The sequence below is a fragment of the Ammodytes marinus genome (genome assembly GCF_949987685.1).
Source record: "Ammodytes marinus genome assembly, chromosome: 20".
Classification (NCBI taxonomy): Eukaryota; Metazoa; Chordata; class Actinopteri; order Uranoscopiformes; family Ammodytidae; genus Ammodytes; species Ammodytes marinus.
The window spans coordinates 3228527-3243875 of record NC_137224.1 but is presented as its reverse complement, the minus strand read 5'-3'; the positions used below and the strand labels follow the sequence as shown (position 1 = coordinate 3243875).

General features: G+C 43.2%; 1 protein-coding gene across 2 annotated transcripts in view; it reads right to left on the bottom strand.

Annotated features, from left to right (window-relative positions):
* The window catches only part of LOC307266874 (vesicle-fusing ATPase-like), a 35716-nt gene that overhangs the window by 5337 nt on the left and 15030 nt on the right, over positions 1-15349 (bottom strand). For both annotated transcript variants that reach the window (XM_080048991.1, XM_080048992.1), the window contains exons 9-19: positions 13050-13249; positions 10980-11145; positions 10023-10097; positions 9270-9457; positions 7899-7994; positions 7343-7499; positions 6454-6587; positions 6086-6152; positions 5527-5606; positions 3189-3323; positions 2662-2775 (exon numbers count right to left, since the gene is read on the bottom strand). In XM_080048991.1, the coding sequence (XP_079905117.1) occupies positions 2662-2775; positions 3189-3323; positions 5527-5606; positions 6086-6152; positions 6454-6587; positions 7343-7499; positions 7899-7994; positions 9270-9457; positions 10023-10097; positions 10980-11145; positions 13050-13249 (1412 nt within the window). The remainder of the gene's footprint in view (positions 1-2661; positions 2776-3188; positions 3324-5526; positions 5607-6085; positions 6153-6453; positions 6588-7342; positions 7500-7898; positions 7995-9269; positions 9458-10022; positions 10098-10979; positions 11146-13049; positions 13250-15349) is intronic.

Sequence of the window (15349 nt, the reverse complement as noted above, 5' to 3'; positions counted from 1 at the left end):
ACTTCTGTAGGCCTCATAATGGTGTATGTGTGTGTGTGTGTGTGTGTGTGTGTGTGTGTGTGTGTGTGTGTGTGTATGTGAGAAAGTCTGCTTGTTTGTGTGTACGTGTGTGTGTGTGTGTGTGTGTGTGTGTGTGTGTGTGTGTGTGTGTGTGTGTGAGAGAGAAATTCTATGTGTATGTGTGTGTGTGGGTGTAGCATTTGTGCATACCACAGCAATTACACAGCATCCAAACAGGCGGTACGCATCATCAACATACCACAGACGCACCGTCAGGGCCAAAAAAAATTAACACCGGCAAGAAGTCAGATGTAGGTCAATTTCTGCTAATGCTACGAGCTAAGTTGTCTAGCTATCGACTTGGGTAAATAAACATTATTCTGGGCTATATATTTAAGGCAAGGCAAGTTTATTTATATAGCACAATACAGACACAAGGCCATTCAAAGTGCCAGAGATTTAAGATCAACTGTGGATAGCAGACAGAAATGTATTCTTTCAGGAAACTTGGCAGAGAAGCTGATGTGAAACAAAGCATGTCTTGATGATACAGTTGGAGACTACTGTTAACTGGCACAGGGTTTGAATATCCATGCCTGAGTCAAAAATTGGAAGAAAAAAAATATATTAAATAATGTTTTTTGGATCATAATTTAATTTATATCCCATAAGTTATGCCATGCTGTATTATGCTTCCGTGAAGTTGAAACGATCTGTGAGAAAGCTAACGAAAAACAGCATCCACGCAGCGTAGACAGAGAGATATCCAGGTCCAATCATTCCCCATGATTTAACTGCATTGCATCTCGTGTTAGACCCTCACTGACTGGTAAACGTCTGTGTCTTTAAAGCTCCACTCACTGCCAGTTTGTCTGAGATAACCCTTATGACATCACTATGACATTGTCAGATTTGATAAAGACTCTCTAGGAGCAACAGAAGACATTGTACTTCATAAGGCTGGAAGAGGTATCCAGAACCAATGCTAAATTGGTATTGCTTCTTGACTGCTCTGTACTGAAATATTGATAAGGATTGATAAATTTATATTTATACAATGTTTATTCATTGTAAAGTAGCAGAATTCCCTATAAACTGTTGAATCTTTACAGGTTATGTTTTTTTTGCACCAAATTATGGAGCGTAGTATCTATCTTTTGTGGCTTTTGATGTCAGTTGAACGGCCACAGACAGAGACGAAATCATCAACCAAATACCATCAACTCATCGTGATTTTTTTTTTTTTTAGGTTAAAATCCACACCACCTCCATTTTGCTCTGTGGTGAGTTGAACTAGCTAAATGCTAAAGCTACTAGCGTGTGTAGGTGAATACTGTAGAATGACGTAATGTCGTTCTTTGGCAAATGGATCAAATCAAAGCCAGTCCTTATGTCTCTTGTTCTAATCACGGTGGTTCCCAAGAACACAGTCAGTGGATGTGTGACTAATCTTGACTTCTCACAAAACCAGTCCAATTGATTATGCTGCTGTTTTGACTGGGTCGTGGCCCTTACAAGGGTTCGCAACTAGATAATTTGGGTACAAGTGCACACAAAAAACTACATTCATTTTCACAAGGACTATAGGAAAAAATGCAACAAAAAGCAATATATTTCCGAGGCCGACCCACAAAAAAACCTTAAAGGAAGATCTAAAGAGGTGAGTAGCTTGATACCTATACTTGATTTATCTACACAAACATATAAATGTTATGTTGAAGGGAGCCAATAAATTAAGTGTGATTTGGTCTTGTATGATTTTAAGTTTGTGTTGGCCCCTAATATGCCTGATCTTAATTCGATTAGCTCTAAACTGTAGACACACATAAACCACACAGTGTTGTGTGCATGATTGCTGTTATGAGTGTCTTCCCTTTGATTCACAACATATGAATGTAACCTGGAAAGCTATGCACAAGACCCAGTTTATTAAAAGGTGTAGTCAGTGATTCTGTAGAACGCTTGTTGCCAAAATCACTTTGTCAAAATCAGTGAATATCTCCTCATGAAAAAAAGGCAGGTGTTTATAAACAGCCTAGACTCTGTAAATTTGTATGTAAACAAATGGTATGTTAACAAAGAGGGCCCACCGTAGTGGACAATAAATGTCGGGGGATTTCAACTAATCATTCTGAGAAAAAGGTTTGTGAACGAAAAAATATTCTGGATCCTTGTGCTCAACAAATCATCGGCAGAAAATCCAGTGTTACATCCAGCTGAGAGATGACAGTTCTTTGTGACAGAGAGACAGAGTCTGTTTGGGCTGGAGACGTCGGCCAGATGTGGAGGGACACAAGGGACGGACCACACTACTAGGAAAACAACAGTACGAACGACCGGCCAATTCTACGATTGTGTTTCAGAATTTTAAAAAATCGCCAAGTTATGTGTGAGAGTTGGTGAAAAGATAAGACTGCCTTGCTCCTCAACTTACCTTCACCCAAGTCTAACAAACCTTTTTATCATCTGATAGCAACAGTCCACATTGAGTTGCATCAACATTACATTTATCAAATTAACTTAACTGTAAAGCCAGTGAAATGGTGAATATGTCTGATGTAAGAGATAAAACAAGACAGAGAGTCTACACACACACACACACACACACACACAGACAGACAGACAGACAGACCCACACAAAATAAGCCCTTTCTTTCTCACCTGCACAGCCATTTCTATGAGCATCAGTAGCTTCTTGATGCCGATCCAGAGACCCTGTCCGTTCACAGCTTTAGCGATGCTGGCTCGCTCCACCTCCTGAAAACTGCCCAGAAGCTGAGGAGAGAAGACCCAGAAATGAGCATGGAAGGAAAATAGGAAAGAAAGGTATGAATGTCACACTGCAGAGCTAGTTGAGAAAAATGTGTGTTAAGCAATGGTTGTGTAGTACGCGCTGTAAGGGCCACAGGAGAGAAACAAAATGAGTAAGTTGTTTTTGAGTAAGTTTTGTTAAAAAAACTCTAAATGTTGAGAATAAAGTTGACAGTGTGTGTGTGTGTGTGTGTGTGTGTGTGTGTGTGTGTGTGTGTGTGTGTGTGTGTGTGTGTATGTTTAGATGTGTGTGTGTGTGTGTTTAGGTGTCTGTGTGTGTGTGTGTTTAGGTGTCTGCCTGTGTGCGTGTGTGTGTCTTTAGGTGTGTGTGTGTATCTTTAGGATTGTATCTGTCTGTCTGTCTGTCTGTCTGTCACCTCCAGGGCCTCCACCAGCTGTTCCCCTCTGGAGATGTTTGGGATGTGGATGGTCGTGCTGAAGGCGTCTAACATCTCCATCTCCTGCAGAACGTCTCGGCGACTCGTGGTGCCGATGATCAACAGCTTCCGGCCCTGAGAGAGGGAAACACACAGGACTTTAGACTCTTATTTTCCCATTCTACCATTTATTTGCTCATATTAAACAGTAAGATATGGACAACACTCACTTCACTGATAAGACAACAATGGAAACCAATTCCTGAAAACCTCTCTCCATGGCTGTGTACTAACGACTCCATACTAACGTCCTACTCATGCTCATTTTGACGTCAATGTGAGTATGAACAAGAAAGCATGAACATTGGCCTAGCTATCGCCTTATGAACGTCTGCCTTTAGGAATCACTTCGGATAAGCCATCGTTAGCAATACCAGTTGAAAACAACACTCTAGGTTGTATTTTGTGCATTTAAATATGGTGGCAACATATACACAGTTTGCCAATTTTCAAAAGACCATTAAACATTGACGAGAAACCATTTCACTATATTTCTCTTATGTGAATGTAACTGGGGCAGCTGCTCCCAGATCAACAAAAAAAAGGTTCCCGATGTAAACAGGCCTTAAGTCATAAACAACAACAGCAAGCGCAGAGAGATTAGAAAATTACAGGAGACAGGAGAACACATAGAACAAGAAGGGAAGGAAAACAAGTGTAAAGTGTAGCAGCTCCGCTAAGCCGACAAGCTGGAGGAGAACCAGTAAGAAGAACCGAGGGGGATTATGGCTGCCAGTCTGCCCCCCAATGGAGTGTGTGTGTGTGTGTGTGTGTGTGTGTGTGTGTGTGTGTGTGTGTGTGTGTGTGTGTGTGTGTGTGTGTGTGTGTGTGTGTGTGTAGGGGGGGACTCGCTACAAAAGGTCATGGAGCAGTTTCTGTCAGAACCCCAAGATTCTGGAACTTCTAACTCGAGTAAAATTAGGTCAGAAAACTCCCTTTTAAATATCAGTAAAGAAATCACATCAGAAGGCTTTTTTAGCTTTAGAACTTTGTTGTCAATTTTTTTTTAAATAGATAGATTTAGTAAAAAAAAATAAAAAAAATACACACATTAAAACATAAATACAAAATAAATAAATTAAAAGGAAAAAAAATAAAAAAATGAATAAAAAATAATATGTCCTACAGGGCTACCAGTCATATATTAGGCCCAGGGGGATTATGTCTCTTGGGCTGCCCCCCCATGGCGAGGGGGGTTGCGTTGCTGCATGCAGATGAGGTGCCACACAGGCGGCGGTGCTGCCAGGACTCTGGTTCTCTCACAGGGACCATTCTCCTCGGCCTCCCCCAGGCCCCTGGCACCCCGCTGGGCACGGAGAGCAGCTACTGCAGCCTGGCATTCAGCTCCCATATAGTTAGTGAGGCTATACTCTCATTCACAAACCCAGCAACAACAGGCACACACACATATATACAGACATTCACACAGACACACACACACACACACACACAGGCATACAATAACACACACACACACACACACACACACAAACAAACACACAAAATGGAGCTACTGCAAGCCTGGCATTCAGCATCTCCTCTCATGCACCATGCACATGTAGCCATATATTGAGTGAGGCTCATTCACAAACCAGGCAACAACAGTCAGGCAGAGGCACAGGCAAGCACACACACACACAGCACCTTACAGAAACGATGAAACACAGCAACAACAGACACACAGACTCTCTTGCACACACACCAACCATGAGACGATGAGAAATGGGTCTCTACCGCCACCATTCACTGCGAGCACAACAGGCCCTGGACCAAAACACTCGCTAATAACCAACCACACACACACACACACACACACACACACACACACACACACACACACACACACACACACACACACACACACACACACACACACACACACACACACACACACACACACACACACACACACACACACACACACACACACACACACACACACACACACACACACACACACACACACACACACACACACACACACACACACACACACACACACACACACGCACGCACACACACACCTTTTCCTCACAGCGCTGGCATCCACGAGATCTGCTGCCCTCTTTCTGCCACCAGAGGACTAGCATTCGCCGCAGAGAGCAGCTACAGATAAACCTCCCCTGCGTTCCAAATCACATATTCTTTCTTTTTACTACACTACATACTAAAGATCAGAAGAGTTTTAGGGCCACAGGAGAGAGGAAAAAATGATGAGGGATTAATGAGATTACCTGAATAAATAAAGGTTAAATAAATAAAATAAAGCATGCGTTACCTTGGGAGGAGGTTTCTTCAGCAGCACCAGTAAAGCTTGTAACACCAGGTTGGAGAATCGAGGGCCGATCGGGACGTAGTCTGATGAGACAGATAATATTCTTTCAGAAATTTTGCATCAAAATGTTTCAGCAATTCATGGTCTATCCACAAAAAAATGCTTTATGAGTTCCACCCATAATTATCAAAACAAACTACTTTTTACTTTAAAGCCGAGTCTTAGTAGTGGAGCGGCTAAGTGCTTATTTTCATCAGAATCTTTCAGTTGATGATACGACCGTGACAATTGGCATGAGTATGAGTCTCCATGGGAACACTTGACAAGGAAAATTGTCCGAGACATTTGAAATTGCGAATTTGAAAATTTCTCATAGAAATGTGGATAGAGTGCGTACCATATTGGCCCTGGCCTTTGTTGCAGTGGTTGCGGGTTCAAATCCGACCCGTGGACCTTTACTGCAGGTCATCCCCCCTTCTCTCTCTGTCTCCTCATTTGAACTAGCACTTATTTGCTCCACTATAGCACAGTGACTCTCTGAAGAACAACGTGGGTCTCTCACCTAACAGACGCTCAATGTCATCCACGACCACACAGCTCAGCTGGGACTTGTAGGCATCTTCAAATATCTATCACAGGGAAGAAAAGTGCAAAAAAAATGTCCAGATCAGATTTAAATTTAAAACAGGGACATTGGATATTGATGAACAAAAGCATTAACAAGACTGTAGCCAGTAGCTCATTTCTGTAAATGTTTTAATTGAAAACATTTATAGTCAGACACTATTTTTTTTTATGAATCCCAAATCTTTCCAAGCCCAGAGATATTCAGATTTATTCTCAGAATGTACTAAGTCACTGTGTATGATCTTGAAAACTGTCCAGCTGTGTTTATTATATATTATTATTTATATTATATGTGTGCGTTACCTTTTTGATGGCTTGGCATTTGGCGATCTCTGAGTGTCCGATCATCTTGTCCGGTGAGCAGATCTTGATGAAAGGGAACTCCGACTCTTCAGCGATCTTTGCAGCCAGAGCAGTTTTCCCGCTGTTAGGAGGACCTGAGGGACGGGGTCAGAGCAAAATCAGTGGTTTGTAATAACAACTAACCATTTTCTAGACTTTCTAGGTTTACTTTAAAGCTATAGTGCGTAACTTCAGCTCCACAAAACTCTCTCTGTATATCTCAGTATGGCAGCGTTTACAAACTAATGTCGTCCACGTCACATGGACTGAGCCTCTCGAGTGAAAACAACCATCGATGCGACGGATATATAAACAAGAGGCAAGTTCAAGGTGCGAAGTTATCATGAAATTTGGGCCGTTTTCAGCCTTTCAGACCCAGAATCCACTGCACAGCAAGTGTTAAGTATGTAGTATAGCAAAAATAAATAGTATGCAATTTGGAACACAGAGTGTGAGTTTGCGAATGAGTATGTGAAAAGTATAGGATAGAGTGTGTGTGTGTTTGTGTGCGTGCCAGGAGTTAGTGTGTTCGTGTGACAGTGAGTGAGTGAGTGTGCGCGTGCATGTTCGTGTGTGTTTGTGTGTGTTCTTGCGAGTGAGTGAGTGAGTGAGTGAGTGAGTGAGTGAGTGAGTGAGTGAGTGAGTGAGTGAGTGAGTGAGTGAGTGAGTGAGTGAGTGAGTGAGTGAGTGAGTGAGTGAGTGAGTGAGTGAGTGAGTGAGTGAGTGAGTGTGTGAGTGAGTGAGTGAGTGAGTGAGTGAGTGAGTGTGAGTGAGTGAGTGAGTGAGTGAGTGAGTGAGTGAGTGAGTGAGTGAGTGAGTGTGAGTGAGTGAGTGAGTGAGTGTCTCTTACCCTCCAACAGCACAGAGACCAGTGGAGTGCGTTCACTGTTCTTGGTTTGTTGGACCAGCAGCCCCCCATCCTCCAGCACAGCTGACACCGGGTCGCCCCACCGGATTATACCGTTCATTATGTAACTGGCGTAGTCCTCTGAATTAGTACCAAACGCCTGGATAGGGAACAGAGGGAGAGGGAGAGGGAGAGGGAGAGGGAGAGGGAGAGGGAGAGGGAGAGGGAGAGGGAGAGGGAGAGGGAGAGGGAGAGGGAGAGGGAGAGGGAGAGGGAGAGGGAGAGGGAGAGGTTGGGGTTATATTTAGTTGTATTATTATGTTTATTTTTGTATACTTTATTTTATTTTATTTATTTTTTTGGAACACAAACAGACAACTGAAAACGTACATTTAGTTGTAGTTTTATTTGAGTGGAAAAAAAAGGCCTTAAATTTGCTTAATTTTTTATATATTTTGTAGTTGAACGTATTTAACCCACACAGTGAGGTTAGACAGATACGATAGAAACGACAGACAGACAGACAGACAGACAGACAGACAGACGTAAAGCCACTTACAGGTTTGATGTCGTTATTCAGTGAGGTCATGAAGTCCAGTCTGCTGACCTGCAGCCGCTCTGCCGTCTCAATGTTCACCTCCACTGTGCTAGTGGCCTACAAGAAACACAAACACACACACACACACACACACACACACACACACACACACACACACACACACACACACACACAATTAGGGTTGTGCTAAAACATGGATACAACAATATTTTGTGATTGTTTTGTTTAACTTGAAATCTGTATCCTATTGGTAGCCACAAAAAAAAAAAAAAAAAAATGTGTAAGTTTCGAACAAGTAAAGAAAAAAAAGGAAAAATATAAATAAATTACCAAACAAGTGGACAGATATAATAAAGAAAGACTTGCTTTACATGTTGATCATTTATAGCAATGTATCGTGATTCATATTGTGAAGTCCTTGTCAATACCCAGCCCTACACACACACACACACACACACATTATACAAGTTGATCCACAGCAAATAACTTTCCTTCCCAGTTGAACTCCATGCCCTCTGCTAGAGAAAGCCGTTCTATGACGTAGACACACACACATCTAGATTCACTATGTGTGAGGAGACAACGCGCTCACTGAGCAGAAAGGTCGACTGACTGTTTAGAGTGAAGAGAAACGTCACAGCCGTCAGACGTGTGTAAAGGCCCCTTGTCCATTAATAATCATCACCTTCCAATATCTGCTGTTCTCTGTGTGTGTGTGTGTGTGTGTGTGTGTGTGTAACACTTAACAGAAGAGTACCTCACATTATCATTGTAGATTTGAGCCTATGCACCTGTTAAAACACTTGAGTGAGGGCACAGGCGCACACACACACACTGTGCCAGTTTAAACAGCCACCTACTGTATGTGTGTGGCCTCTACCTTTCATTTACCAATACAGCGGACCTGAGGGTGTTAGTAGTGAAACTAGCAGTGGCTGCTATTACATCTACGGTGCCCACCATCTCTACCATTGTGTCCTTGAGCAAGACACTTAACCCCAAACTGCTCCAGGGGCGCTGTACTATAGCTGACCCTGTGCTCTGACCCCCTCTGAAGTGTGGCAACTTGAGAGAGGGTATGCGAATAACTACATTTTGATATACCTTGTGTAAATTGAAAAATAAAGAAACTAAACTTATAAAAGATTATTTTTTTGTCTTTTCAAGCTCTATTAGATAGTAGAGTTGAAATGGGGAGACAGAGAGAGAGAGAGGGGAGGGGGGGGGTGACCTGCAGTAAAGGTCCAAGGGTCAGATTTGAACCCGCGACCACTGCAACGAAGGCCGGAGCCAATATGGTACGCGCTCTATCCACTACGCCACCGGAGCGCCCCAATTTAACTTAACTTAACATAATGGCTTGATTCTGACCTTGATGTGTCTGTTCATGGCAGTGGACTGCGCGGCTCTGACCAGCCCCTCCAGCTCTGCTCCGCTGTAGTTCTTGGTTTCCACGGCGAGCTCTTTCACGTTGACGTCTCCCGACAGCAGTTGGTGCTCACGCATCCGCGCTGTGTGGATGTTCAGGATCTGCACTCGGCCTTTCTCATCCGGTAAGCCTGGGAGAACGAGCGGAGAAGAAAAAAAATTCAGCAATTTTCTTCTAATGAAATTCCAACAACTACCTTTCATAGAGGCAAGACTATCTATTGTTTACTTTGCCTGGTATACGACCAACCAGTGTAAACAGTTAGATGGTTAGAAGAATAAGAAGGAAGAAACGGACTTCAAACTTCAGCACAAAGAATTTTCATTTTCACTAACAACCTTTCATAGATTTATATTTACTTTGTCTGTCTAGTTTCAAAATAAAAATATTTAAAAAAAGATGTATGTTCAAACTTTAAAGAGATTTAGAACAGCAAAATATTTTGAAAGTTTTAAGTTATTCTCTTGCTTTTAATTACTATAATTAATATACCAAAACAACTTTATTGAACGTGTATTGATCTATCAATCCACTTAGAGGAATTACTTCACCTTCTAAATGTCCACTGGTTAGAAGACATGACTTCTACGATGACGTTAATACAGCTTTAATGAACTTTTTCCGGTCTTTTAAGATAAACTATAGGGGACAAGACACTAATGTGAAACCTGATCTGTGTGTCTGTCACATCTTACCGATCTCCATCTTCACCTCCAGTCTGCCAGGTCTCAGCAGAGCCTCGTCTATCAGGTCAGGCCTGTTGGTCATTCCTGAGGGGGGGGGGGGGCAGACACACACACACACACACACACACACAAACACACACAGACACACACACACACAGTGAGAATGGAGAAACAGCAGAGGAAAAAACATGTTCCAATCCCCACGCTTCTTTGCTATTTAGTTTGTAAGAAAACTATTTAGGGTGTCCCAATACATGTGGTGAGATTCAGCATGCTTACCAATACCTGGATGCCTTATTGCATACGGACTGTAACTTTTAGTGTGGAATTTGGCAGCTTTTCTGGCAATTCTTACCCACAATCCACTGCAGCGGAAGTTACATCCCATGGACTGAGCCTCTCGAGTGAAAACAACCAGCGATGCGACAGATATATAAACAAGAGGCGAGTGCAAGGTGTGAAGTTATCATGAAATTTGGCCGTTTTCAGCCATTCAGACCCACAATCCACTGCACAGCAAGTGTTAAGTACGTGCCATTTATAGCACATTGCATGCAAACTACATACTTTTTAGTATAGTGAAAAGAAAGAGTATGCAATTTGGAACGCAGGGTATGAGTATGAAAAAGTGTTACTATGTGGTAAGGGGAGTGAGTGAGTGAGTGAGTGAGTGAGTGAGTGAGTGAGTGAGTGAGTGAGTGAGTGAGTGAGTGAGTGAGTGAGTGAGTGAGTGAGTGAGTGAGTGAGTGAGTGAGTGAGTGAGTGAGTGAGTGAGTGAGTGAGTGAGTGAGTGAGTGAGTGAGTGAGTGGGTGAGTGAGTGAGTGAGTGAGTGAGTGAGTGAGTCAGTGAGTCAGTGAGTGCGTGCGTGCGTTTGTTCATGTCTATGTGTGCGTGCGTGTTCATGTGTGTGTATGCGTGCGTGCGTGTGTGTGTGTGTGTGTATGTCTATTCATGCGTTTATTCACCTATCACCAGGATGTTGTTGAGTTGCTCCACTCCGTCTATCTTGGACAGCAGTTGGTTGACCACGGTGTCGTGAACCCCCGTGCTGCCCGCCATGCTGCCGCGCTGTTTACAGATCGCATCAATCTCATCGAATATGATGATGTGAAGGCCACTGTTAGCGCCCAGCTGTTTGTGATATGAGGAAAATGGAAAAGTTCAAGATTTTGGAAGATTATTATTTGTCATATGCACATGAACAATTACAGCAGCAAGTCATTGGCAATTCAATTCTTAAGTCCCAGGCTCCTCTCAACAATGTGATATAGAAGAAGAAAAACACACAAGTGAAGAGAGCAACACCTGAGACACAACAGTAGTGCAAGGACAGGTTAATGTGTCAACTGTAAATAAGAGCTTTCTATCAACAACAACTAATACCAATGTCCACCACAACGAGTGGAACAGTGTTGGGCTTGAAAGAGTTATTGTGCAGCTGCTGGTGGTTTACAAGTTATCTATTTTAGTTATGCGTTTATTTTCTTCCAGTGTTTACCAAATATATCAGGGCGTGGAGTCAAAAAAGGACTTTAAGGGGGCGCCCTTAGCTCAGTTGGTAGGGCGTCCCCCCCCCCCATGGGCCTCGGCCAGCAGCGGACCCGGGTTCGATTCCAGCCCGCGGTCGTTCTCTGCATGTCACTCCCCTCTCTGCCCCATTTCAACTCTGTCTCTACACTATCAATAAAGCATAAAATATCTAAAAAAAACTACTTTAAAAGAATTGTTTTATCATAATTGGGATCATGGTTCCAGAGGCCAAGGCACCGATGGTAGATTGTGTGTTCAATGCGAGTAACTTTCTGAGGTTTCGCTTCGGAAGTCTCATTGATTTTAAAAGCAGTAGGTCGAGATCATAGCAAGTCATTCAAACTCACATACATTTTTTCCACAACTGCATTTCCCCCTACATAAAAGCACAGCGAGACAACAAAGACTACCAATGTTTCTCTCATGCCGACTGAAAAACAAATCATCTCAGAGAGAGAGAGAGAGAGAGAGAGAGAGAGAGAGAGAGAGAGAGAGACGGAGGGACAGAGTGAGAGAGAGAGAGAGAGAGAGACGGAGGGACAGAGTGAGAGAGAGAGAGAGATAGAGAGAGAGAGACGGAGGGACAGAGTGAGAGAGTATCAGGGTGGGGGGTTATCCGTCCATCTACAGACCTGTCACTCCCAGGTCTAGCATTTAAAGCAGGTGTGGAGCTGTCCTTACTGCACAGTGGGTGTGTGTGTGTGTGTGTGTGTGTGTTTGGGGAGGTCTAATAGGAGCCCCAGCCCCTCATTAGGTGGTGAAGAGTGAGGCTCTACGCTAGTGTCTCACCATCCAAACCAACCATCGCTGCTGAGTTTCAACACACACACACACACACACACACACACACACACACACACACACACACACACACACACACACACACACACACACACGTCTGGCTAAAGGGCAGATCTCTCTGCTCCGTGAGAAATGAGTTTGTTCTGTTTAGACAGTTGAAATGCTTATCTGGGTTTTATTGTAGAACACTGACCACATTGAAAAGACTTTGTTTTATCTGACGCGTACATAATACGTTCAACAATACAGCTGTTTACTTTAAAGTGGCTACGAGAAAATTTCACTTTTTGACGATTCTATTGCACCCTTTGGACAGTATGGTAGTGTGTTTTTGTGAAACCAGCGCCTGCTGTTCTAAAGATATTTGAAAATAAAAAGCTCTGGCAACAAAAAATGCAGTTTTAAAATGCACAATCATATGTTTTCCTTTCTTAAAAAGTAGGGGAACCCCTCTCAAATATATTATTATTTATTTTAATGTATTTGCATTGTATATTGTCTATGTGTTGTTGTTTTTGCTTTGCATTTGTTTGACTCGACATCATTGCAAATGAGACTCACCCCTCAATTGATCTCTAGAGTATAAATAAAGGTTAAATGAAGTACAGTATTGTATTGTGTGTTCCCCTCTAGTGTAAAGTGTTTGTCTTGTCTTATAAAACAGGAGAATATGTAAATACAGCAAAGAGTATATTTGTCCTCACCCTCTTCTGCTCTTCCTCTGCGTCAGCAAACAGCTTCCTGACGTTGGCCTCAGACTCTCCTACGTACTTGTTGAGGATCTCTGGGCCGTTGACGATCTTTGGCTCGCGGGCTTTCAGCATGGTGCCGATCTGACGCGCCATAAGGGTCTTACCACAGCCAGGGGGGCCGAAGAGAAGGATGCCCTTCACATGCTTACAGCCTGGAGAGAGGGATACATGGAGAGATAGATAGATAGATAGATAGATAGATAGATAGATAGATAGATAGATAGATAGATAGATAGATAGATAGATAGATAGATAGATAGATAGATAGATAGATAGATAGATAGATAGATAGATAGATAGATAGATAGATAGATAGATAGATAGATAGATAGATACAATCTTAAAGTTGAACTGAAAACACGCTGTTCAATTTTCCCCAACAAGAACCATTTCTGAGTGACGTATTCAGTTTTTTCCCATAAATAGCCAATACATTGAACTTAAAATTAGTTGAGTTATTACATTTTTAAAAGGATTCATTACAACGACCCAATAATGTTCAAGCCAAAAGTTATTACGTTATTGGCAAGTTATTACATCGGCTTATTACATTAAAAATGAAAAAAATATTATGTTTCTGGCCGGTTTGCATGTTAAAACTTAACGGTTCTCATCAGTGATTTCCTTAGTTTTATTCCTTCTCCATAAAGATCAAGTCTGGAGAAGTTTACAGTGCGGGGTATTTAAATGGCCTTTTGCACCTGTCTAATGACATTTAGCCCAGACTCATTGAGAGGCCCAAGATAACCATCTGAGCTGCCATTTGGGCCCGCTGAAGGAAAGGCAGACAGAATGACAGGTGTGTGTGTGTGTGTGTGTGTGAGATGCGGTTGTGTTGTGTGTTTGGCAGAGAAGGGCACTGAAGCTTCTGTCTGATTCACCTATCTTGGAGCAAAGGGCACACACACACACACACACACACGGGCACACACACACACACGGGCACACACACACACACACACGGGCACACACACACACACACACACACACACACACACACACACACACACACACACACACACACACACACACACACACACACACACACACACACACACACACACACACACACACACACACACACACACACACACACACACACACACACACACACACACACACACACACACACACACACACACACACACAGCTATAAGTGTGACACAATGCATTCCCTAGCCCATTATCCTTACCATCGAAACTAAGAGCCTAACCTCTATACTTACACTAACCCTAACCTAATCATACCTGAACCTTAAAATGTTAAGGCCAAAATGTCCTCACTCTTTAAGTCTAAAACTGAAATTGGTTCTCGCAAAAATAGCCCCACAACCCCCCACACACACAGACACACATGGACACACACACAAACACACAGACAGACACACACACACACACACACACACACACACACACACACACACTCCCTATCTGTCAACACCTGCCCTCCCGCCTGCCAATTACAGCTTCACCTTTAGCATGTCGCTCTATCAGGTCCTTCCATCTCATTACCAGCAGCCAGCTGGCCGCAGCCGAGGGCCGCGTCCAACACACCACCGGCCCTAAAGGTCAGCTCGCACACCGCCGGACCCCGCCACAGGCAGTGTGTGTGTGTGTGTGTGTGTGTGTGTGTGTGTCTAGGTAAGGGGGTGGGTGTGTGTGTGTGTGTGTGTGTCTAGGTAAGGGGGTGTGTGTGTGCTTGTGTGGGTGTGTGTGTGTCTGTCTAGGTAAGGGTGTGTGTGTGTGTGTGTGTGTGTGTGTGTGTGTGTGTGTGTCTAGGTATCTATGTAATGGTGTGTGTGTGTGTGTGTGTGTGTGTGTGTGTGTGTGTTCTAGGTAAAGGTTTGTGCACTGTGGGCTGTGGGGTGACTGTCTGTACGAGGTTTAGGTGATGTGTGTATTCACTGAGCTCTGAGGGCTTTACAACAGGTTCTCACAAGACTTCCAGACAGAGCCTAGGCTGTGTATTAATTTAACACCAGATTTTTTTTTTCCAGTGCACACACACACACACACACACACACACACACACACACACACACACACACACACACACACACACACACACACACACACACACACACACACACACACACACACACACACACACACACACACACACACACACACACACACACACACACACACACACACACACACACACACACACACACACACACACTTCAGAGTGGATATTTGAACAAGCGTTGCCCAGAATTGCTGACTCCGCCTTTAAAATTAAATTTTCTTAA